The following is a 22,914-nucleotide window of genomic DNA, read 5'->3' on the forward strand; positions in this document are numbered from 1 at the left end:
TATCTAAGCAGGGCAGAGCTTTCCTGCAACCATCAGGTGACACTTACATAAAGCCAGTACTGAGGCCACGCAGGAGATAAGAGCTTCCTCTGCTGTACTGACTGAACTGCACTGAGAATGGACTGAGACTAACTGAACACATTACCTCCATCTCATGGAGAAACATAGTATAGCAGATGTACTACTGTGATTATTTATGCTAAAAGAATGTTGTTGGTCAGAGAGTCATGTTGTAGGTGTGGATACCTGCGTATGAAATATGTACCTGTGTATGTTAAGCAATGCAACGGAATGCACTGCAAGTCTCATCGTAATATTGTGCTCCACTTCAATCTATTCATGTGTTTTTCCTGTTAATGTGAAACAGAGTAACTGGATGTGAGACATTTCTCTGATAACAAACAATAAAGTGTAATCTAATTGTAGTAGTTGGAGCTTGTTTTCTCTGCAACAATGAAATGAAGCTGGAACACAAGAGAGTGCTCGCATGCTGTCTGACTGAAAACTTGTGAACTGAACATCAGCTTTTAGGCAAATGTGGATGAAAAGTCCTTAAAGCGCTCAAAGAAAGGGAAAAAAGTAAACTTGAACATCTGCAACTCCAAAATGAACAAATTCCATCAGCTGATGAAGATCATATGGCTGAAAGCTTGTAAGTGGACCTTGACGTGAGATTGTTTTTTCCAACTGTTGTTTTCTTGGTCAAGAAAGAACTTTGAAACATCTTTTAATTAGATTAAATGCTTTTGTCACGCAATGAATTACTGAACCACATGTAGTTCTTTTAAGACTAATGTCAAATGTTTTGACTTTTGGTTACAGTAAAATGATGCATGATACACCCCAGATGTCATATTTGATTTGATTTCTTTTGTAGTCACAGTAGCACAGGACTAAAATAAATGTTTTCTTTTCATCCACAAACAAATTTGTTCTACTAATGGATCAGATCACATGAAATATGTTGACAACAGATGTTTAGGAACGTGATTAGTGAATGCACATGTTCTTCTGCACACACACACACACACACACACACACACACACACACACACACAGTAAGCATACAAGATGGAATTGACTAAAGGGTTAAAGGAGAGACAGTCAAACAGTGACGTACAAAACTATGTTTTACTTCAAAAACATCAAATAAGAGCTGAAATATTACCATTAACGTCAATATACATTTTGCTTTTGATAAAGTTTCACCACAGCATCAGTTGCTTTATGTAAAAGTCTATAAATGTAGATAAGGCCTCAACTATGCATGACTGGTAGTGTAATGGCTTTGGTATCAATAAGGTTAAATATTTATTCATATATTACATGATTACACATTTGAAAATTAAAAACATACAGCGATAAAAGCACAAAGATATTTGAAACTTCAATAATTACTTTTAAGCTTACCTTCATGTAACACTCAAATATGAAAAAATAAAACATGCTGAAATTAAGCTACTTCTCTGATAAAATAAAAATTCGTAACACACTAAAATACTTGTTTGGATGTTGACTGCATTCCAAATATAAATGAATAATCTCAAATTTAAAAATCCACAAAACTCTAAATTGAATATATGACATCATTTTTTTAAAAAAAAGCACCCCACTCCTTAGAAACCAAGGCATGTGGCAACGTGAAGCCCTTTTTTTTAGACCTGAGGGGACAACACATGTTGGACTGAACTTATAAAATATTTGGTTGAAACAAAATACAAATAATGACACGAGTGATCATCACCTGTAGGCTCCAGGTGACTGATGGTATAAAAAAAATTAAAAAAAACGAAACGTCCTTGCATCTCTAATGCTTAGAGGAAGCGCTCTACTGAGCCTGCTGAGTCTTGTTCTTCTTATTCAGGATTTTGCGGAGGCTCTCGGGCATCAGGTAGGGCCTCTCTGCACTCCCATCGTTCCTCTCAAGATCCTCCACTGGAAAGAGATGAAATCAAAACGGCATTAAACTAAAGCAATTGGAACCACAGCTTTCTTTTCAAACTACTTTTCATAACTTGCACATCTGGAGTAGCACAAAACTGCAGAGAGATGTTCTATTAACAAACATATGAAGATTTATAGCTCAGACATTCACCAACAACATACAAAAAACACCACCAGAGCCACCTTTAAATTCCTTCATTTTATGTAGTGGAGACTCACTGTTATCAAATACTGTTTATTAAACCAGCTACACTACTAATTACACATTCTTTTGTAAAGAGGTACTGAATGTAAAACTAAACTGCTGTACAGTAAAAATTTCAAATTAAGCTTCAAGAAAATCACCAGTATTCATTAATATAGATACAAATCTATTATGGCTTAGTGTGAACACAAATTAAAGTGCATTCATAGTACAGCACACTAAAGAAGTAGCACTGATCATCATGTGGTTCTGATTGCATCGACTGTAAACAATTAGGTACTCTTAAAATTTTAAGTCAAAACTTACAAAAAATCCAACATTAACACTGTAAATTAGGCACATGAATGGTTTCAAGTTTCTGTTGGCCAGTGGCAGTGGGAGGGAAGAGGATAAAAAGGCAAAAAAGCACGACTTCGCCAAATGTGAGGACAGACCTGGCTGTCAACAAGAGAAACTTTCTAAACTAACTAAACCTCATCGACTCCTCATTAATCATGCAACAAATGACCCACATACAGTATTCCTGTGTATATTAGGCAGCGCTCACTCCTTGAGACATGCTTGATGTTTGATTAAGAAAACAAATGCTTTACATCCAATTTCACATTTTCTTGTGTTGAAAGGCAGTTAATATTATGCACCAGTCAGTTGTGAATAAAAAGGAGTTTCCTAATGTGTCCTTAAGCAACACACTGACTCGCTGCCACTGCCTCTGTGAGATGATGTGAAATGGTTTAGTGCAAAAGGAGAATATCCCAAACGGGCAACAACAAAGTTCCAGCTCCGTACTATTTTAATTTAAGAACCTTAATGGTTAAAAAAAAAAAAGTGTCGCATGGATTTTGTTGTGCCTGTAATTCAGTGACAAATCTGTGTGTCTTTGTTCACAAAACTCCTCCTCTCTGAGCTGCGTCCTCCTGAGTCTGCTGCTGTTGCTGCTGCTTCAACTGGACGTCTTCATCGTCCTGTTGCTGAGCAGAAGATGAAGACGGATCCTCAGCCTTGTTCTTCCACAGAATCTCGTGAAGAGTTGAGGACATGTAATAAGGCCTTGCGGCTGAACCATCATTGCGCTCCAGGTCTTCACCTTATTGTGTGTATGTATGTGTATTTGTATTTGTGCATGTTAATGAATGGAAAAGAAAATAAGCATTGAAATAAGGTTGGAAAAAAAAGGTGTTATAGCGCCAGTAGGAAGTGGAAGGAGAGGTGGTGGATTGTGGGAAATGATAAAAAGGAAGGGAGAGACAAACAGAGAAAGAAAGTCAAATAGCAAGCAAGCAACGGCACCCGCAGGCATCTCTTATTTTGAAAGTTACAGTTTAACACCGAGCAGCAGCAATTTTCAGATTAACACACTGTAAGCAACAGACTTACTTCGAAATGGTTACATTTTAAAGTGTGGCACACCATATCCATGCAGTTTAGAATTAGTGACAGCCCAACACCAAAAGCAAAGTGAGAATTCAGAAAGTGTGAGGAAAGTTTCGATTCAGCTGATCAAGATTTGCATTTTACATCTGAGTCCTGAATGATCCAAAATCTGTTGCAACATGTCTGCTTGTTTCTTTTCTGTGGAGTCCGTCTGACACAATCTGTAAGTTATACATGGATGTCGAAAATGAGGGAGGAGGTGTTACTTACAGAAACAGAGGAACAGAGTGTCCACACACATGGAGTAAACACTGAAGAATCCATGGGCGATGAGGTAGGAGCCAACCACCACAGTCTGGTAAGGACAAGAAACACATGTCACACATAAGACACACAGAGCTCCATTATGGATCAGAACCAGAAAAATAAAAAAAAACTAAATTAAACACCAGTTCTGGTCTGTTTTTGATTGATTTTGTTACATAATAGTAGTTTGTTCCTGAACAAAAGCAGCAGCAGACTCACCAGGATGGGTACCCAGTAGTAGTGGAGATGGGGAGCCGTATTCTCAAAGGCCTTCACTCTCCCAGAGAAGAAGAAGAAGGCAAAGATTCCTGTGGAAGGAACAGCAAAGAAAAAAACTTTGAGCACAATGCTTGGTAGATAGTTTATATGACTTTTCTTATTGTTAACTTCATGGGGATTTTATTTAAATATTGAATTGATAAAACTCCACTGAGATTTCAAAATGCTCAGTATTGTCCACTGATCAAACATAAGAACATATACATGAACATAAGCTCATTATGATGACTTTTCTTATGACTCGTTATGAGCTATGTATTGCATGACTGGCTATGGAGACCAATTAAGTTCAACTGTATTTATAACTAAGAACCTGTATACGGTACAAACTATTTTTTCAGCCTTTTTCAGTCACTGTGTAAATATTACACAACCATTATATTGTGCAAAGTCTAATATTGAGTGTTTTAAAGCCTTAATTCACACCCATTCTATCAACAATTAAGATCAGTAAGTGTTCATATTACTACGTCATACAAAAACTGAACAGATTGATTTTCTTCAGGAAAAGCTTCTCTAGATCTGAAACACATCAGGCTTAAAGAATGAGGATGAAATACAGACTCACCCACAAGCCCAACAATGAGCAGTTTTCCCAAAAACAAGAGGAAATCTGTCACTTTGTCCAAGACAGCCACCCTGAGGGATTAAAGGGAATCATTTATCCTTTGCAAAAAAAGAGAGACTAAAAAAATAATGAAAGCTACAATTTCTTGCAACATGATACAACTGCAAGCAGCATTTACACTCACCTGATCATGTTCCTCATGAGGAGGAAGAAGGCATCTCTGGCAGAGGTGCAGAAGTTTTTGCCATAAATTGCCACCTAGAGGCCAAATGCACTCATTACATCCAAGCCAAACACCTAAACATTACAAATGATACAGCATGTTTCTATTTGAATAATGCCAAGAAGTAAATAAGCCACTCACCATGATGTATGCATTTCTGTTTAGGAACTTGATGAATTTCTCCAGACACCAGAAGCAACACTTCAGACAGCACAACAGGAACTTAGCAAACTTATTTTGGGCCCCTGTTGATGATACAATTGACAGATAAGTGAGCATTTAACAAACACTGGAGACAGTTCTTCCTAAAGACACATTAGAAATTAACTGGTTAATTTGTATGTCTGTTTGTATAAAATGTATGTCTGGCCTTTGCTATTTTTGCACTTTGGTCCATTAATTACAGTATGAGAAAGAAACATTGTGCCACCCAACAAATTTAGTTTTACCTCACTGATATTTTTAAAGCTATGTGAATTGTCCCAATAAGAGTAAACCCTACTAGCTCAATCAAAGGTTAATGCTGAATTCAGGTCTGTATGTTATACAAACTACAGATTGCAGCCATGAGCAGACATCTACATGATACTGTACTCCACAAAAGTAACAAACCTTTCAGCTTGTGGTCTAGATATTCCAGCAGAACCCTGATGATTTGAACGATGGAGAGGATAAGGGAGCCGAACGCAAGAGTTCCTGTATGATACCTAAAACAAGATACAAATCCCATGTGAAACGATGTAGAAGAAAATAAACATGTAGCATGGATGGTAGATGTACCAAGAACCACGCAAACATACACACCTGAGAGATCTCCCTAGGGCAGAAAACACTGGGAAGGCGGGCATGTCATCTGGCTTGACGAACGCCCAGTAGTACGAGGCAAAGGCCCCGGCCAAGGTCATCTGTCCAAGAGCCGTGACAAAGTTGGCACACCAGAAGAAGAGGAACACGTTGTAGAACTGCAGGCCGATCAGGTATTTGTGGTAAACGGTCTCTCCGCCGTAGAAGGCAAAAAGGCACTCTGAGTCTGGGCACCGTGCCTTCATGGGACTAGTTGTGAAGTTCTGAGCACAGATACAGGTTATAGTGAGAGAAGGTATACACACTTTAGAAATCCAGAATGTTTCTATTTAATGTGATGATGCATAAATGTTCACGTAATTTGAGAACCAAATTGCTTTAAGGAAGTGTTGAATCAAGCAGAATCTGTGATGATGTCAAAAATAAATTTTCAAGTGAGGAATCAGGGCTCAACAGGTCAAAATTAAGATTGTTCAAGAACTGTAGCGAGATAAAGAGCTGCCTGACAGATAAAACTTACCGCTGGTTCACAAGTTTCTCTTGAGTGTTCGCATTCCGTCTCATTGAAGATTTTGTAGACGGGCTCATTCGAGGTAGACAAGAAACTAATCCGTTTTTGTCAAGGACTACAATTGTAACAACTTAAAGAACTACAAATCCCAGACTCTTTCAACATCCCTCTATCATGGCCATACCTTACATTACATCAACTCCTCTCCTCAGGTCCATGTCGATGTGTCTGAACCCTACCGTTAGGCTAATTTCTGCTTCATACAGTTGCACACACAAAACCAATGTCGCCCCCTGCTGTCTGACCTGGCCTTCAAAATGAACTGGATGGTTATTCAATACATTTTTAAAATTACTCAGACTGAGCTGCCAGTTGCTTGCATTACAACAACTATCCTGTTGTTTGTCAAGGCAATGATGTCAACGTAAAATATGGTTCATCTCAGGTGTTGCTGATGTGTGTGTTTTGTGTTTGTCATAAAATGTCTCATGTATCAAGTTGTTATAATTCGTTTTAAGTCCCCCCTCCACTCAAAAAATGTGTTTTGCTTCTTGTGACTTAAGTTGGATGTTTGAGCTTCACTATGCACTGATATATGTGCAGAGTTTGAAGGCTGTTTTCACATCTGCTGAAGGGGGAAGTTTCTCTGTGCTGAGTTCAAGGCACGTACCTACGAGCAGCATTTGTGACATCACAGCTAGTTTGGAGCCCATAATGGTCCAGTATGAAACTTACACTTTATTATTATCATTCAAAGTAGAATATTTATATACAGTACCAGTCAAAAGTTTGGACACACTTTCTTATACAAGGGAATGGGAAAGTCTGTCCAAACGTTTGACTCATCTGGAGGTGCTCTTTAAAATAACCAATGGCAAAATGAACATAGAGTTTTTTGTTTTTTTTTTAAATATAAATCACTCTACTGTAGCAGCTGGTGGTTAAATGCCTGAATGAACGACAGCACAACGTGTTGCAGTGTTCATTTTCTCTGCCTGCTATCCCCATGATGATGACATTGCACTCCAAAGGTGCCTTTAGGTTTTTGACTACAGTAAAGCCTGATTAATAATAACACTGAGTGACTGTGACTTGAAAGGATACACAGCAGTGACTGCCCAGTAGGCGATGACCATGGCCAGGAGGAGAAACGTGAACAGTGGGTAGAAAAGGGAACACATCACATGCCCGACAGCTCTGTGAACACAACAAAAGCATCACTGGTGGTTCCACATCCTGACATTTTTAATCCATTAGTACAAATCACACGAAGAGGATTTTTTTTTTTTTTTTTTTTTTTTTAAATCCAGAACAATTTAACATCTAAACTGTCATTGATCTGTTTTTGTACTCCTAACCCATCCTTTCAGCTCTAATGTGATGTCTGACCTGCTGGCTTCTTTGATGAGAGCGACGGCAATGAGGATCCTCTTTCTGAGGAAGATGAGCAGTAGGATGATGATGACCTCCACGATGGCCAGGATAATCACTAAAGGAGAAGGGTGGAGAGGTCATGTGGGTGTCTCAAATACAGAGCAACATCTATAAACATGTGGGCTATGTGCTGTGTACTGACTGAAGGCCAGCCAGGTCTGTCTAATCTGCAGGTAGACTGAGAGGTCCGTCTGGAAGCCAAGTTGCTGTAGAGTCACATTAGCGCCTGCCTCTCCCTTCAGGGCAGCATACTCCATGTAGCAGTGGAAGATACCTAACCAGCAACAATAAACACACCAGAACAGAAAGACATGGCATTTTTTAAATAGCAGTGGTTAGCAACTTTATTATATAAATAGAGCAACACAGCAAGAACAAAACATTTATTAAAACATATTATAATGTCTATGCATGAGAATAAACAGTACTTAAAAAAAAAAAGAAGGAAAATTAGACATCAGGGAATTTGCTTCTGGGCCTGAAGGAATACTGGGGTCTGTTCCAGGAAGCAGGTTTAGTGAAGTTTGTTAACCCTGAGTTTTCTGTTCCAGATCACTTTAACTCTGGATCAGTGGTAACTCAACAAACCCTGAGTTACCCTCCAGACGAGCCTGAAGGAGCCATCTTCACATGCTGTTTAATTTCCTCAATGATCCAGTCAACACCAAAACTCAATATTACTTATAAAATTTAAATACTATTATATTTGCAGAGATTAACATCAAGAGAAAGATATCAAAGTCCTGGTTGGGTTTTACAAGCATCTTTTCTAACATTATTGCTTACGTGTGCATTTCTTTGAACAGCAATCTCTGTCCTTACTTTTAAATGTCTGCCTCACCCTTAGCTCAAAAAAAGTGCATTTTATTGAAACATTTATCGCACATTATGTGGTAATCTTTGTTTAAGTCATTTTAAAAAGCAGTGTTTTTGGATGGATGGTAGATCATTTACATCAGTTATCATACGCTATTGGACATTATATGTAAATATTCCTGAGAATAGTCCTGAGTGAGCAGGATTTTGGTGGAGCTGAATACTCTAATTAAAGTAAATGTAGTTAAAAGGGACAGTTAAAAAAAACAGCAGTCAATGAAATATAGACATTGAACTGAGATAAATATGTAAAAGACATCTAAAAAACCTTTATTCACAGTTTAAACGCCTTTTTAACTGCAAATCATCATTACTACTGGGTCAGCCTATTAGGTTATTGGTAAAATAGGACTTCTGTTTGATCTATACTTTTGTGTTTCATCTTCAATTGCTCCTAAGTGCATCCCATACTAAAAATCAATGTTTATAAAAAATAAATGTATAATATTCCACCACTTTCTCATCAGTTAAAGATATTCAAGTCTGGTAAATGATGACTGAGTGGATTAATCTGAATAAAATTTGAAGAAGTGTTGACTTATTATCGTTTCCCCACTCACGTTCTTATACTATACTAATGCTGCTGTGTTCAGATATATGCACATAATCTGTCTACACACACACACACACAAATATCTCTAGCTCCTCTGGATCAAACTGAAAGCTCTGCCCTTTATTTATCCGTTGCCATGGTGAATCATACTGCAGTATAGGGAGCTCCATTAATGATGGCTTTTTTTCCATTCACCATGTACTTAACTCAAGCTGTGTCAGAAATCCATACTACACACTAAGTCTAAGCAGCACACTATTCCTCCCACAATACAGTGCACAAAGGAAATGGATGAGCTGCTCACAGCTGAATAACATTAAAACTAATCATGTAGTGCGGTGAAAAAGCTCCAGGAACATCTCAGAGAGGAAAAATAGCCATTATTTATTTTGGAAAAAACATATCTTTGTGAAGTTTAATTTGCAGTGGCATTCTTTAGTTGCAGTTTGAAGTCTGACGACACAGGTATTGCATCATTTCCTCAAAATTGGGACACGGCATCAGAGTTAAGAAACTCATACATTATTGATTTAACTTTGATCACTTTGGTTCTGGAACCAAACACCATCTCATGTTTGTTCAACTCAAAGGCGAGTTGAGGTTCAGAGTTTGCATTCTGGACCAGGCCTCTGGAGTACTGAGGCATTTTGAGGTGAGTATGAGAAATATAATAAACAAAGCCTTAGGTGCTTCAACCCTTACCATATCCTATGACCACTATCACCATGGCAATCATCACCCAGACCATGATCCCTGCCAGGAAACGCAGGAGGACGATGAAGAGCAGGCTGGTGAGCATAGCGATGACCAACCCTCTAGAGAGATTGAAGGGCGTGAGAAGAGAGTGAGCAGTGAAATCAGCTGATGTTTCATTCTTCACAGACAAGCAGGAAGCAGATTTGTTAATGTTGGTTAGAGACTTACAACAGGATCCAGTACCAGGACTGCGTGTAATCCTCAAAGATTTTCATAACCGCCTGGCGAGCTTCAATAACCACAGTGGCATTCCTGTGGAAAGATTCCTGTGTGTTTATCTGTTAAGGCACCGTGGAGCTCCTCTTCAGGTAATATTTGATTTAATGTTGCAGGTTGGGGCAAACCACAGCTTAACAAGCAAGTATGAAGGATCACTCTTAATCTGTGTTCCAATGAGGTACTCACTTGACTCCATCCACGAGATCTTTGGCATCTCTCATTTTTCCGAATCCATCTTCAAAGTGAGAGCTGTTTCCCACAGTTATCACCCCTCCTTTCTGGCCCAAAGCCGGGAAGCACCTGCGGGTGACTGGAGGACAGTAGAGGAAAAGACAAACATTTAAAAAGCTTGTCAATTTAAATATCTTTACAGATCTGCACCAGCTCTCTAGATGTGAAATATAAGATAATGAGTGTAAAATATAAGACAGACACAGAGCAATGAAGAGGAGAAAGTAGCAGCAGGGAGGAAGAATATTTGACAGATAATGGATAGAGATTCAACTCACAGGGCTTGCTGGGGAAAAGCATGGAAGGACAGAGACCTGACCTCAGGATTTCCGCTATTCCCTGAAACACAGAATATTCAAAACAGATAAGAAGGTGTGTGTGTGAAAAGCTTCTGACAAACTTACTATATCTAATCCATAACTGAGGTAGCATAGAGTGACACTGGAAAGAAGCATCCAACAAGGTTGAAAAAGATTACCAGCATGACTTTAATACTTGAAACCTACCATTGTATTAGTCACACCATCCTTGCAGAAGTTCTTGTAGTAGTCAAAGTCATTTGTGTTGCTGTAGGCTTTGACCAGTGTCATGAATTTTTCGGGGCACTTCTCCACACACATCTGAGGACAAAGCAACAATTCCAGCGCAGAAAAAAACCCACTTTAAACGGTCAGAATTTGGATACAAATGTAGCACAGCAAGGAGATTGAAAGCTAACACTAACTATTTTTCAGACTGTGGTGATAAAAAGAAGAAGGCAATGTTTGGGAACAATAGAGAAGATTGGTGTTCACACCTGTGTGGTTGGACACTGGAACTCCAGCAGCACCATGGGGCTGGCACACTTCATGATGTTGAAGTAGAACAACAGCGGCTTTTTCCTGTTATGAAGGCAGAGAAGTTAAGTGTTAAAGCAAGATCTCTTACTCTTAGTCTCAATCAAAGTGTAGTGGAACATAAAAGTACCATAAGATGCACATTTTTTGAAAGGGAAAACATCTTCAAACCAAAAAAAGTGCTCAGAATCAGTTTGTGTCACTTCAGCATTTCTGTAAAGAATTATGTAATTTTGATTTTGATAAGATGTCCTCCAAATGTCTTCTCATGTGATTACAAGATGTAAAAAAGACATCCATTCAGTTGCAGCTAATTTTATGGAGGACCCAGGCTCTTTCCTTAAATATATAAGAATTGAGAAGGATTGTCTAAAAGAGACTTGTAGAAATCCAGAACGTCTTTCTGTTACGCAGCAGTTTCTCTATTTGGCAAAAAATGAGAAACTAAATTTGAACAAGTCTGCTGGATTAATATGTGTTGTCAATGCACATGATTTTTTTCAAACAATTGGAAAATTTGTTAATGGATGGATGTGATGACCGCAGACTGAGTTTGTTAAATGTTAAAAGATGGAAAAGATTTGAGAATACTGTTTTTAAAAAATGAGAATGAAAGAATGCGTTGCCTAGTGTTGAAAAATGGATCTTAAACCTTTTTTTTTTTTACCAATTGATGGGTTAAGATGAAAGCTCTTATTACCTGGAGAATATTCTGAAAAGATGGTTGCAATATTATATGTTTTGCATTTATGGTCATTTATATTTCTCTTGCTATTTTTGTATGTAAGAGTGATTATATTTTGTAATTTTTTTTTTTTTTCAAGAAAAGGATGATTATGATGAAGTTTTATATACTTGGTCTCTATGGTGATTTATGGGAGGAAACTGAGAATAGCCTAAGACTACACCCTGATAGAGGCAAGATAGCTGAAAAAGCAGAATAAAGCATGGAGTACTGGAGAAGAGTTGTGCAATGCATTTTGATTTGGATGGAAGCTTGCAGCACGTCACTGTGGTTGTGCACTCTCAAAGCAAGAACATGTCCAGCAGAGTAACAATCAAATATATACTTGGAAAGCTACTCACTCGAGTGGGGTGCCAGCCTGCCCGCAGAACTGGCCTCGACTGTCTGTGGGATAGATCACCTTCCTGGGGTCACCCTGGGACCAGGCTTCAAGCACACAAAAAGGTAAAGGGTACATAAAATTGTATTTTTTATCAGTAGATTTTGGTTTGTATTTTTACAGCTAAACCAATCTGCAGTACTGTTTTCTTACCAAGTATTCCCACAGCAATATAAGCCAGTATGGCAAGGATGAAGAGGATGCAGCACACAATGTCTGTGCAGCCCCTAGAGTGAAGAGAAAGCAAAGTTTTGAGGGTTGAAAAAAATTCTTTGGACTCTTTTTGTTTTTGTAAAAATCACACCTCTGTCTCACCTGTTCTGGATCGGGCCCTTGAAGGTCGGGTCATACTTCCTTGGCTCGCCTGTATAAAAAGAAAGAAGTACATTTATCACTCAATGAGCTTTTAGCACTGAGACTTCTGAAAGCTTGGCTCAGTGAGACTTCCTATGCAACTGCAACACAACACCACTGTCTCTATGTTAGCTGTTCAGGCACCTTGCACTCACGACTGAGTCAAGAAGGTGCAGGGAGGCTTTTAAAAAGGAAGCGGATTAAAGGTTAAGAAACAGTACGCCCCAGTCGTCCTCCCATTCCTTATCAGATGACTTTTCCTTCCAGGCAGACGCGCCTGGCAACCCAACAGATTCCTCCCTGGTGACTAAGCAGAAGCAAACGCATGTGAAAGCCAGAGCCGACACAACCTGTGCAGCCACTAGAGGGGGCCTAAATCACTTAATGCACTACATTTAGTTTGACAAGGCATTAATGTCATGTTGATAGTATATTTATGTCAAAACTGAGTTATGTTAAATTGTGCACGCTTTTCGAAAGGTAAAACTTGAATTTAAAGCCAAAAACAGTCACTTATTCAGACTAAAAAAAGCACTCTGAATAAATTAGTGTCACTTCAGCTTTTTTGTAAAGAATTATGTCATTTTGATTGTGATAACAGGAAGTCCTCCAAATGGACTGTCATTCATAAAGTTCCTAGTGTGATTACAGTTGAATTAATTTAAATAATTCCCAACACATCAATGGGTTTACTTGTATGGAGATTAAACACTGCCACAAGGAGGTACTTTTTTCATGCTTTGATGTCAATGTGAGACTCTGAGTAGTCGGCAGTGTCTGGTCTGTGGGCTGATGTTTAGTGGGATCTGATGATTATTGCAGGCTTAGTAATACAGTTTGCTGCAGGTTATTTCATCATGTGAGCACATGTTGGGAAGAATTACTACTGGAGGGAGGAAACAACAGAGACATGGGTTCAATTTTGGTTGCATGTTAAACTGAACTTACAACAGAATGTAAATACTTTAATTAATGACCGTACGTTTTTTGTGTCCATGGTTCTATGTTAAGGGATGGCCGTCTTCTGTTCTGTGTAAATGTCCTGTACTGCTCCAAAAAATGAATAAAAATTTGAATGATAACAAGAGGTTTGCTGCAGGTTATCTGAGGTCAGCATGTCAGAACCAGGACACAGAGCATCTCTTATCTAAGCAAAGCAGTCCTCCAGCTCCGACCTACATTCATCAGGGAACATTAGTTGATAAAAGTTTCACTAAGCCGGTCGGCGCTCTCCAGGATGGAAGTCATAAAGCAATGAGCCACATTATTGTTGAAGAGCAATAAATACATAAATAAATAAAAACACCCACAGCTCAGAAACGCAAAGAAGATGCTTTCATATTCAAAATGCTATATTTTGATTTCATGGCAGTCTTATCAGGTCTTTCAATCTCTCAAAACATTCACATCTACCCCATACCACCATAGCATGTATGTACATGTGTAGCATGTAACATTGGATCCTGACAGCTCCGAGTCTAGACGGAGGAGAATGATATTCTCCGTGGCGTCTTTGCATATTAATTATATATGTGGTCAAAAGGAACAATGCTGCAGCAAGCATTTACCAGACAAGCTCTTAGAGAAGTTACAGCTTCCTGTTCGACAGACTATAGGTGTTGTATTTCATATACATGGAAGGATGCTGGTATTATTTTGACTGTGCACTTTCGCTGGTGATCATAAACATGTAGGAAAAAAAAAAATCTACCACAGATTCATAGTTTTAACTTCAGGAAAGGGAGACCTTGTTCATTTGAACATGTAGCTGTAACAACCAATCTTCACTCACCAGCTCCTTCAATGATTATCTAAACACACGCACGGCACGGAAACGACTGTGCAGGAGAAAAACACTGATAATAGAGCTCCCTGCTCTCACACACACCTGTATAATCAGCAGAAGTGCCAACAGTAGCCGCTTCCACACAAACAAACATGCACACCCATACTTTCCCCACAAGGTCGACACACTGATACTGTCGCTCCGATTTCACTCAAAACTCTTTACACTTTGACATATTTCATTACACAGATTCTTTCTTTTTAGTCAGATTTACCACTTAAAACATTTAGAGAATTATCTCACCTTAGAGTCATTTTAGATGAAATCAGAATGAAAAAACTGTCAATATAAAAGTTAAAGTAAGAAGAGTGGTTACCATGCTTTCCATAAAACTCTCCCTCTTCAGGCATCTTGAAATTTCTTTCTGGTTCAAATGCTGAAATGTACAGAAACCCTGTTACTGTCCTTCCACAGCCCCTTTATCTGGCTCACTCCTTCCTCTCTTTCGGCTGGTGTAAAGGATCGAGAGCGGAGGAGAGGCAGGTATTGTGGAGGGAGAAACCAGTTCAACCTGTCCCTGAATAGCTGTGAGGCAGCTGCCAGCTCCGCCTCAGACTTCCCTGTTTATCCTGAAACAAGTGCCTCTTTCCAATCTGTGCTCCACCTGTGCATCTCCCTCCCTCTTTCTCTTCCCACTTCCAAAAGAGTCTCTTTCTGTCAGGTTTTTTTGTTTGTTTCTCCAGAGAGCAAATCCACACAGGCCAGTGAACTGATCCACAGGAAGGCGTGGCTGTGTGTGAAAAAGGAGGGCAGGGACTTTTGTTGTATATAAGGAGGGAAAACAAAAAAAAAAAAAAAAAAAAGTTGCGTCGGCGTTATCAGAAACATGTGTTTGCAGAAAACAAGGAGGAATTCTTGCCTCCAGTGATGTTTTGTGTAGCTGCTGTGATGGAGGAATGATTAGATTCAGGTGTGCTTGCAGGATATTTTTGGTTGCAAAAACCATCTGCAGTAAAGTGACTTTTCATTTTGTTTTATGATGTTGAATAATTGCCATTAAATTGCTTTGTAGAGCAGCTTCAAAAAGGATCTCTTGTTCTCACACGGTTTTCTCCCATCTTGTGGGGACTATGCAGTATTGCACTAGATTCAAACAGCTTTATTTTTACTAGCTCCTGTTTTTTTCTGCTTTTATTGTGCCTTATAAATGTTGGATCACTCTCTGTTCTGTCCTCAGCAATCAGAATATGTGAAATGAATCCAATAATTCAACAAAGAGTCCACAGATGGACTAAATGCCAAAAAACACTGTACAGTATGTTTTACAGATGTTGACAGACATTGAAAATTCAGCTGTTTCCGTCCATTTTGTTCTTGTTTGATGACTAATGTTATTGCGAATGGAAACGCCACATCAGGAGCTCCTGGCTTTGTTGTAATGTCTAAGACAAAACAATTTTATCATGGAGTGACTCTCTCAAACAGATTAATGGTTTCTAGGGAATTAGATTTCTTGGATGATGAAACTAGATGTGATACACAACAAGCACCACGACAAAACAATAGTTATTTCCACCTATTGTTCTTTTGCTGCTGAACTGTGGTTAACTGTGCTATAGGTTCAACAGTCGGGTGCAGTTTTCATTTGTCTGGACTGAAGAAATGTGGGACAATACAGTGAGGTGAAGTAAAAAAAATTTTTTTAAAAAAAGGCTAAATGAATTATTGGTAAGTTTTGTAATGATAAAAAATTGTTATGGTGTCAGTGGGAAGCAGGGTGGAGACAGTGAGCAACAGTTTCTAGCTGGATGTTAAAAGCTTTTCAAGGGATCGACTGTAATTCCAGTGAACCAACTCGTTGCAACTCTCGTCTCATTCACTACAATCATTAGAATCATTAAAAATGACATTTTCTACATGTGTAAGAGCTTTCATTTAATGATGAAACGCCGTACTGTTTCTGTCTTTACAAGGGCACCGATTTACAGACAACAATCTGCATCAGAGCTGAAACCAGTTACTAAAATGTAAAAAGAAAAAGGGAAATGATAAAAAAAGTACTTGTTTCAGCTTCTCACATGTGAATATTTCCTTTTTTTCTTTTTTTAAAATTGACAGTAAACTGAATATCTTTGGGTTTGCACCTGTCAGTGAGCCTGAAAAAGTCTCAATTTGAATATGTCAACTTGCACTTTAATTTAAAAAATTATAAAGGGCATTTTTCACTACTCTCTGAGATTCTACAAACCAAACAATTCATCTATTACTCAGCAGATAATCAGCAGATTAACCAATAGTGAAAATAATTGTTAGTTGCAGCCCTAATCTGCATTAACTTCCATTCATTTATACTAACAAGTAGGCTATTGTGCATTTGTGTCTTTTGATCATAAGCACAGTATTTATGTTTCTATTCATTATGTCATTTATTATTTAACAATTCATCACAGGTAGAAAGGAAGAAATGCATGAACAGTCTAATACTTGGGCGTATTGTTGTCTGTTTCACAGGAAGTGAAAGTCAAACAAAACTTTATTTTGGACATGGCCTTATGCGCCTTGACATTCCTGAGCTTCCCTCCTTTATTTCCAGGCCACCACCCTTCACATCCATAAAGTAATCTATAAAAATTAGTGTGCACCGTGCAACACTAATGTGTTTTTTTTTTAGTTTTCTTCCTTTCTTTAGAAGCCAAAATAAAATATCATCCTCTGCCCCCGGACACATTCTTGTGTTCAAACTACAACAATTACAGGCATGCTTGCGTAAGAGTATCCAAGTGAAATTCTGTTGAATTAACATTAACGAGACCTTTTTCATAGCAGACATGCTGACTCGTCACAGCAGGGACAGCACAGGTGGAACTCATAACATTAATGATGATGGCTCCGTCACAGCGACTGGAGGGATTATCTGTTACACCTGTGTTTGACAGGTCAGAATGTCTGCTGTGAAAAAGCTCTATTCAACTCCAGTTTCACAAAATCTTTACAGAATCCCACTATTATGTGAAAACTTTTCAACTCTAATTTTCTGAACTATTTAAATCAATTTAAATGTGAAAATTGAGAACTGCTTTGTATTATGCAGTAGCATGAGCATGTGTTTTTTTTTTGCTTGTAGTGCCTAAAAGTTGCTAAAATAAAGCTGTAGTAAGTTGCTGAAGTAAGACAGTGCAGCCAAAGGTTGAGGAAGTACAAGGGCCCTGTCTACTGAAAAAGGACTGTGATATCATAGTCTGACAATACGGTAGGCAGTCTATAATATCATCCAAAGGTTACAGCTGCTGCTGTCTCTGCCTGTCTCCCACGTCTTTAATTACAGTAACAGGGTGTGGAGTGTTTAAGTCCAAGCTCAGATCTCAAAAAGGACACAATCACACACACGCAGCAGGGTTACCTTCAACATCCATATCTCATTTAGAAAATCATCATTGAAGCACAACAGTTAAAATAGGGAACAGTATTTTATCAAACATGATCTGTAACCGCCTCTCTGACAGTACATAATCCTCTTACAAAATTAACCCTTTAAATGTGAGAACTCTAGGGACCAAACAACATCTATCCCTTATCTCTGTTTTTCCACCCTTCCGTAGCTATAACTGTAACTTAGACACGGAAGACAGAAAGTGACCCCTAGATCCAATCATGCCAGTAAGCTGTATGAATTAGATTGAAATAGAAAGTACAGAGAAAAAGAGGAAGCAAACACAATGATATTCACTCTCAGTATGACCTCACCTCTCAGGCATAAACGTATGGTGCTGACGACAAAATAAAACGTTTCAAGAGACGAACATTTGGGGGAAATGATTATGATTTTAAATTCCAAAAATGTGCTGTTGTCCTATTAGCAAAGAGATCTTGGTTGGTCAGCGAGACCAGCCAAGATCAAAAGACCAAGGTACTGACTGGTAGCAGATGAAAGAAGAGGAGAGCTCACTGGGGTGGCCTTGCATTTGTATCTCCTCCCCAAACTAATTTTCCCTGACCTTAATAACCAATCAGTGTCGCCCTGCTCTGAACATGCCTTTGTATTCCAGACTGTCGGAAAGTTGGCAGAACTGCTAGACTGTTAGCAGAGTCACATGATCCTGTTTGGGTTGTGATCAAGCACATTTAAGTGGAAACGGGTGGTTGTAATGGCGGGCATGTTTTTTAGCTTTTTTTGTAATTTTGTACTGTACAGTACAGAAAGTGAAGTGAATATCAATGAACTAGGCCAAAAATCTGCAAATGTAGCTGGAGTAAGCTTTAACAAACTGCACAGACATGAAACACAGGTCAGGGAGGTCGGGGATCAGGTTTCAAACCACTCTCCTAAATATGGCATATAATTACACCTAATCTGCACCAGGGTATGGCTGCATGGCTGCATGGCTGCTTCAGATCCTGTCATTGAGGTTTCTTGATATATCTCAGCCTGAAATTACTCCAACATGTGAAGCAGCAGGCAATCCTACAACGTCTCTGCAAAGCTTTCCCCCGTGGAAAGTTAAGAGTAGTTCAACATTGTGGGAAATACGCTTATTCGCTTTCTTGCAGAGTTAGATGAGAGGATTGAAACCACTGTCATGTGTGTCTCTAAATTTGGAGCTGGAGCCAGCAGTCGGTTAGCTTAGCTTAGCTTGAAGACTGAAAACAGGAGGAAATAGCTACCTTATCTCCATCCAGAGAAACAAAATCCGCCTACCAGGAGCTCCCATTATATCATGTTTGTTTAATCCATACAACATCCAAAGTCCAAAATTTTAGAGTGGGTTATGTGTTGCAGTATTTCTTGGCTAGAAACGGGAACTTCCTGGAGTCTCTGCTGGTTTCCTGGCAACTGCTCCCAGCCCAGATGAAGAAGAAGATGATGTAAGGTTAATAGTATCAATTGTAGCCAGAGATGTTTAGTATAACATGCATGGAGAAATGAGAATGTATGATGCACAACTCTTCTTGTATAAGCCCAGTTAGAAATGACAGTTAAGCCGGTTGAACTGGTTAAATCCACAGACCACATGTTTCACTTCACACATCTGTTCTAAAAAAGAAGACACGTGGCACTGAAGACCTGCTCACTTTAGTTATTGTTATCTCTAGAGCTTCAAAGATCAGTCAATTAATCGATTAGTCGATTGACTGGAAATTGACTGGCAACTGTTTTGATAACCCATTAATAATTTTGAGGCATTTTTAAGAGAAAAATGCCCAAATTTTCTAATTTCAGCTTCTCAAATGTGAATATTTTCTGGTTTCTTTAGTCTTCTATGATAGTAAAATGAATATCTTTGAGTTGTGGACTGTTGCTGGGGACATAACAAGACATCTGAGGTTACATCTTTGGGTTTGAGAGACAGTGATCAACTTTTTTCACCATTTTCTGACATTTAATCGACCAAATCGACTAATCCAGAAAATAATCAACATATTAATCAATAAAGAAAGTAATCCTTAGTTGTAGTCCTAGTTGTCTCTTTTTTTTAGCTGGTTTGCCTAAAGTCTCGAGCTACACTGAGAAATATTAATGCGCATGTTGCACTTCCTAGAGGCTCTTATCACAAACCACAGTCATGTTTTAATTGCATTTGCTGCCAAGTCCCAACCGATGTCTCTCATGGGTCTAAATATAATTATGTGTCCCCTTATTTGTCATCCTGCTCTGTGTTGAATTTTTCATTAAAAAACTCCCAACTATTTGCTTATTACTACAACAAGCACACACACACACAGAGTATTGTCCAGCCTATTGTGAAGCAATGGTGATGTGAATCATACTAACCAGTGGAAAAGGGTGTGTGCAGAGAAGAATGTTGAAACTGGGAGAAATGGGACACAACCAGTGTCTCTTGTTGTTTTTCATTCCTTCTAGTCAACATCCTGCAGAAGCTAAATACACTGGACATGCTGCTGCAGGACAGTATAAACTGCAGAATCACTTATAAAAACTGAAACGGTTCATTTAATTTGGTCATGTGTACAGAAGACGAGGTTATTGACCCAAAATCAAGGCCTCTGGGGAGTAAACATGCTCGCTACAGTGCTATTTGCTCTTTCTTTGAATCATTTCTTGCCTAATTTCTCTCTATTAACTTCACTTCCCTTATGGGCAGCCTCCTTCCATCACACAGCAGCATACTAGCAGGGTGTGTCACTATGAAAACACAATTACAAGGGGTATTTGTGGTAAGGAGGGTATAAATTACAACCACATCTTAGGAACTCCAGGGTGGCAATCTGGGTAAGTAAAGAGAAGTTGTCTTCAACAATACAGATATACTTCAATTAGGAGGAAGATTTTAAAACAAACAGCATGTAAGCTATCTATGAAACTGAGCCTAATATTTATAAGAAACACTACACGGAGAGACTGAAGGCAAACTATTCGACAAATAGAGACCCTCTTCACATGTATGAGGTATTTTCTAATAAGCTATGCTCTATACATAGCTGCCTGCCATACCAGTCTGAGGAATGTGGCAGCAACTGGACAAGCACCAGTTAAATTGGGACATTGTACACCGTGACAATATATACGAGTCAGTTTGACCACCAGCTTGCTTTCCTAAACATGACAAAACGAAACTGTATTCATGAAGCGTAGTTATCTGTAGGGACAGTGAACTCACAATTGGTAACAAGCTAATGTTTAGATTTGCATATGCATAAGTTAACTGAGGACAATAAAAAGCAAAACACAAGAGACGTAACACTTTAAATGCTGAAAATAGCAGAGCTTTTCGTGCTCTAACCAAGAGTAATGTTATTTAGCAAACCTAACCTAAGCCAACATATAAAGTCGCAGACTGGAAACGTTAACACTGGCTATCCCAGGACAAATAAACTCACACGCATGCTTTTAAATAATTACCATATTTCGATCTCTCCTCCAGTTCCATGATTAAGGAGCGTTTCTTCTAGTCCAAAGCTGCTCTTAAACGACAACTACAGCATATTTCCAGTCTTGACAGAGGTTACTGAGTGGCGCCTCTGCCCATTTGTACACTTCGTAGAAGTCCGCTTCAAAATCTTGACTGTCCTACTAACGTTTAAAGGGAGATTCCTGAGAGGAGAGTGCCGACCAATACAAGTGCAGCATTTTCTGATTGACGAGGCGATAAACGAATCAGCGTTAGTGAGGCGGGAGTTTATATTTCTGTCGACATGTCTAGTACCGTTAACTTATACAGGCGCAACTGTCCATTGAGCTGCAATAACTGTCTAATAAACAATGACAAGACACAAAATTTAATCTGTCTCAATATTTATTATGATATAACCTTCTAGCAAATATGTAATATATTTTTGTTTGGTTTATATAGGTGTAGTTGAATGACTATTACCCTATACAAAGAGGATTACCAATACAGTAAACATATAGGCTGGTAATTATATTATAATATTTTGACATTCACAGTCAAATTTCAGTTTCGACTGCAAAGAGTGCAGCATAGCACTGACATAGCATAACTTTTACAGGCCCATGAAATTCAAGACAACATTAATTATACAAACAATCTATTCATTCATAATTCAATCTACAGGCCTTGCCTTGTCTAAGTCTGCACTCTGTGAGTCACGACAGCTGCTATAGGCTGCAGAGGTGGAAGATCCTTTACTCATGTAAAAGTATAGAAATACTGCAGTGTTACAAGTAAAAATCCTGCATTAATGATTTTACTTAAAAGAACAGCAGAATTACCAGTACTTAAGTTTTAAAAGTGTTGTGTTGTGTGAGAGAATGTGAATGAATGTGAATCTTTAGTTGTGGCAGCAATCACTGCAGGGTGTCGGATCAGGACACTATTTTTGTGTTCAGGTTAGAGTGTGGAAAAAGGAGATGGAGAGTCCAGGTCTAGGGTTTAGGCTGCAAGTGTGGTTATTTTTATGGATGCACACACTAAAAGAAATGTTCATCGGACGTCACCGTGATCCGAGGTAGGAGAAGTTCTGCCCTCATCTGCAGGTCACACTCACTGCTGCAGTGTGGGTACACTGAGTTTACATTCAAAGAGCATGATCAGGCACAGGAGATATGGGGGGGGACATACTCAGGTGCATGGCCTATTTTACAAGTGTAGTTGCTATTTAGAATGCCCCCTTTCAGATGGCAGGCTGTATATACTGCACATAACCACCTAGCAACATGTCTTTTTTTACCATTCAATATTTATCTCGGCACTCTGTGCACTCTTCACTTCTTTGCACTATTTGTATCCTGCTTACAGTTCACAGAAATGATTTCACCTGTATATAGACATTTCTTGTGTATATTTCTGAAGATTGTTGTGTTGTTATTCTGTGTAAATGCATTGAAAGCCACTAAACCAGAGTCAAATTCCTTGTATGGGTAAGAATACTTGAACAATAAAGATGATTCTGATTCTGATTATATACTGTATATTATTGTGGTGCATGGACTGTACTCTTTTATTGTAGTATCAGAGGGGCACTCCTCCAATTTTACACATGAAGACTAGCTTACTTGTCACAGAGACTACTTCTCAGCTTGTGTGTGAAAAGAGTTGGATAATGTCCTCTGT

At 38.7% G+C, this 22,914-nt stretch overlaps 1 protein-coding gene across 4 annotated transcripts; it reads right to left on the reverse strand.

Annotated features, from left to right (window-relative positions):
* Positions 1 to 1,112: 1,112 nt before the first annotated feature.
* Positions 1,113 to 21,403, reverse strand: LOC122966157 (choline transporter-like protein 2). 4 transcript variants are annotated; one of them, XM_044330160.1, is made up of 22 exons: positions 21,243 to 21,403; positions 12,559 to 12,607; positions 12,397 to 12,470; positions 12,206 to 12,290; positions 11,080 to 11,164; positions 10,790 to 10,903; positions 10,562 to 10,622; positions 10,239 to 10,362; positions 10,002 to 10,085; positions 9,780 to 9,892; positions 7,791 to 7,922; positions 7,604 to 7,703; positions 7,319 to 7,411; positions 6,224 to 6,308; positions 5,704 to 5,966; positions 5,512 to 5,606; positions 5,041 to 5,144; positions 4,861 to 4,934; positions 4,677 to 4,747; positions 4,049 to 4,137; positions 3,794 to 3,878; positions 1,113 to 1,935 (listed from the first exon to the last, which is right to left on the reverse strand). In XM_044330160.1, exons 1-22 carry the CDS (start codon positions 21,268 to 21,270, stop codon positions 1,829 to 1,831), a joined length of 2,115 nt encoding a protein of 704 aa, XP_044186095.1. In that variant the 5' UTR covers positions 21,271 to 21,403; the 3' UTR covers positions 1,113 to 1,828. The 4 variants fall into 4 exon arrangements, with proteins under 4 accessions (XP_044186095.1, XP_044186094.1, XP_044186093.1 ...); XM_044330159.1 differs by lacking the exon at positions 21,243 to 21,403 and adding an exon at positions 14,760 to 15,162; XM_044330158.1 differs by lacking the exon at positions 1,113 to 1,935 and adding an exon at positions 2,125 to 3,236.
* Between the last annotated feature and the right edge of the window lie 1,511 nt (positions 21,404 to 22,914).

This window comes from Thunnus albacares, chromosome 17, assembly GCF_914725855.1.
Source record: "Thunnus albacares chromosome 17, fThuAlb1.1, whole genome shotgun sequence".
Lineage (NCBI taxonomy): Eukaryota > Metazoa > Chordata > Actinopteri > Scombriformes > Scombridae > Thunnus > Thunnus albacares.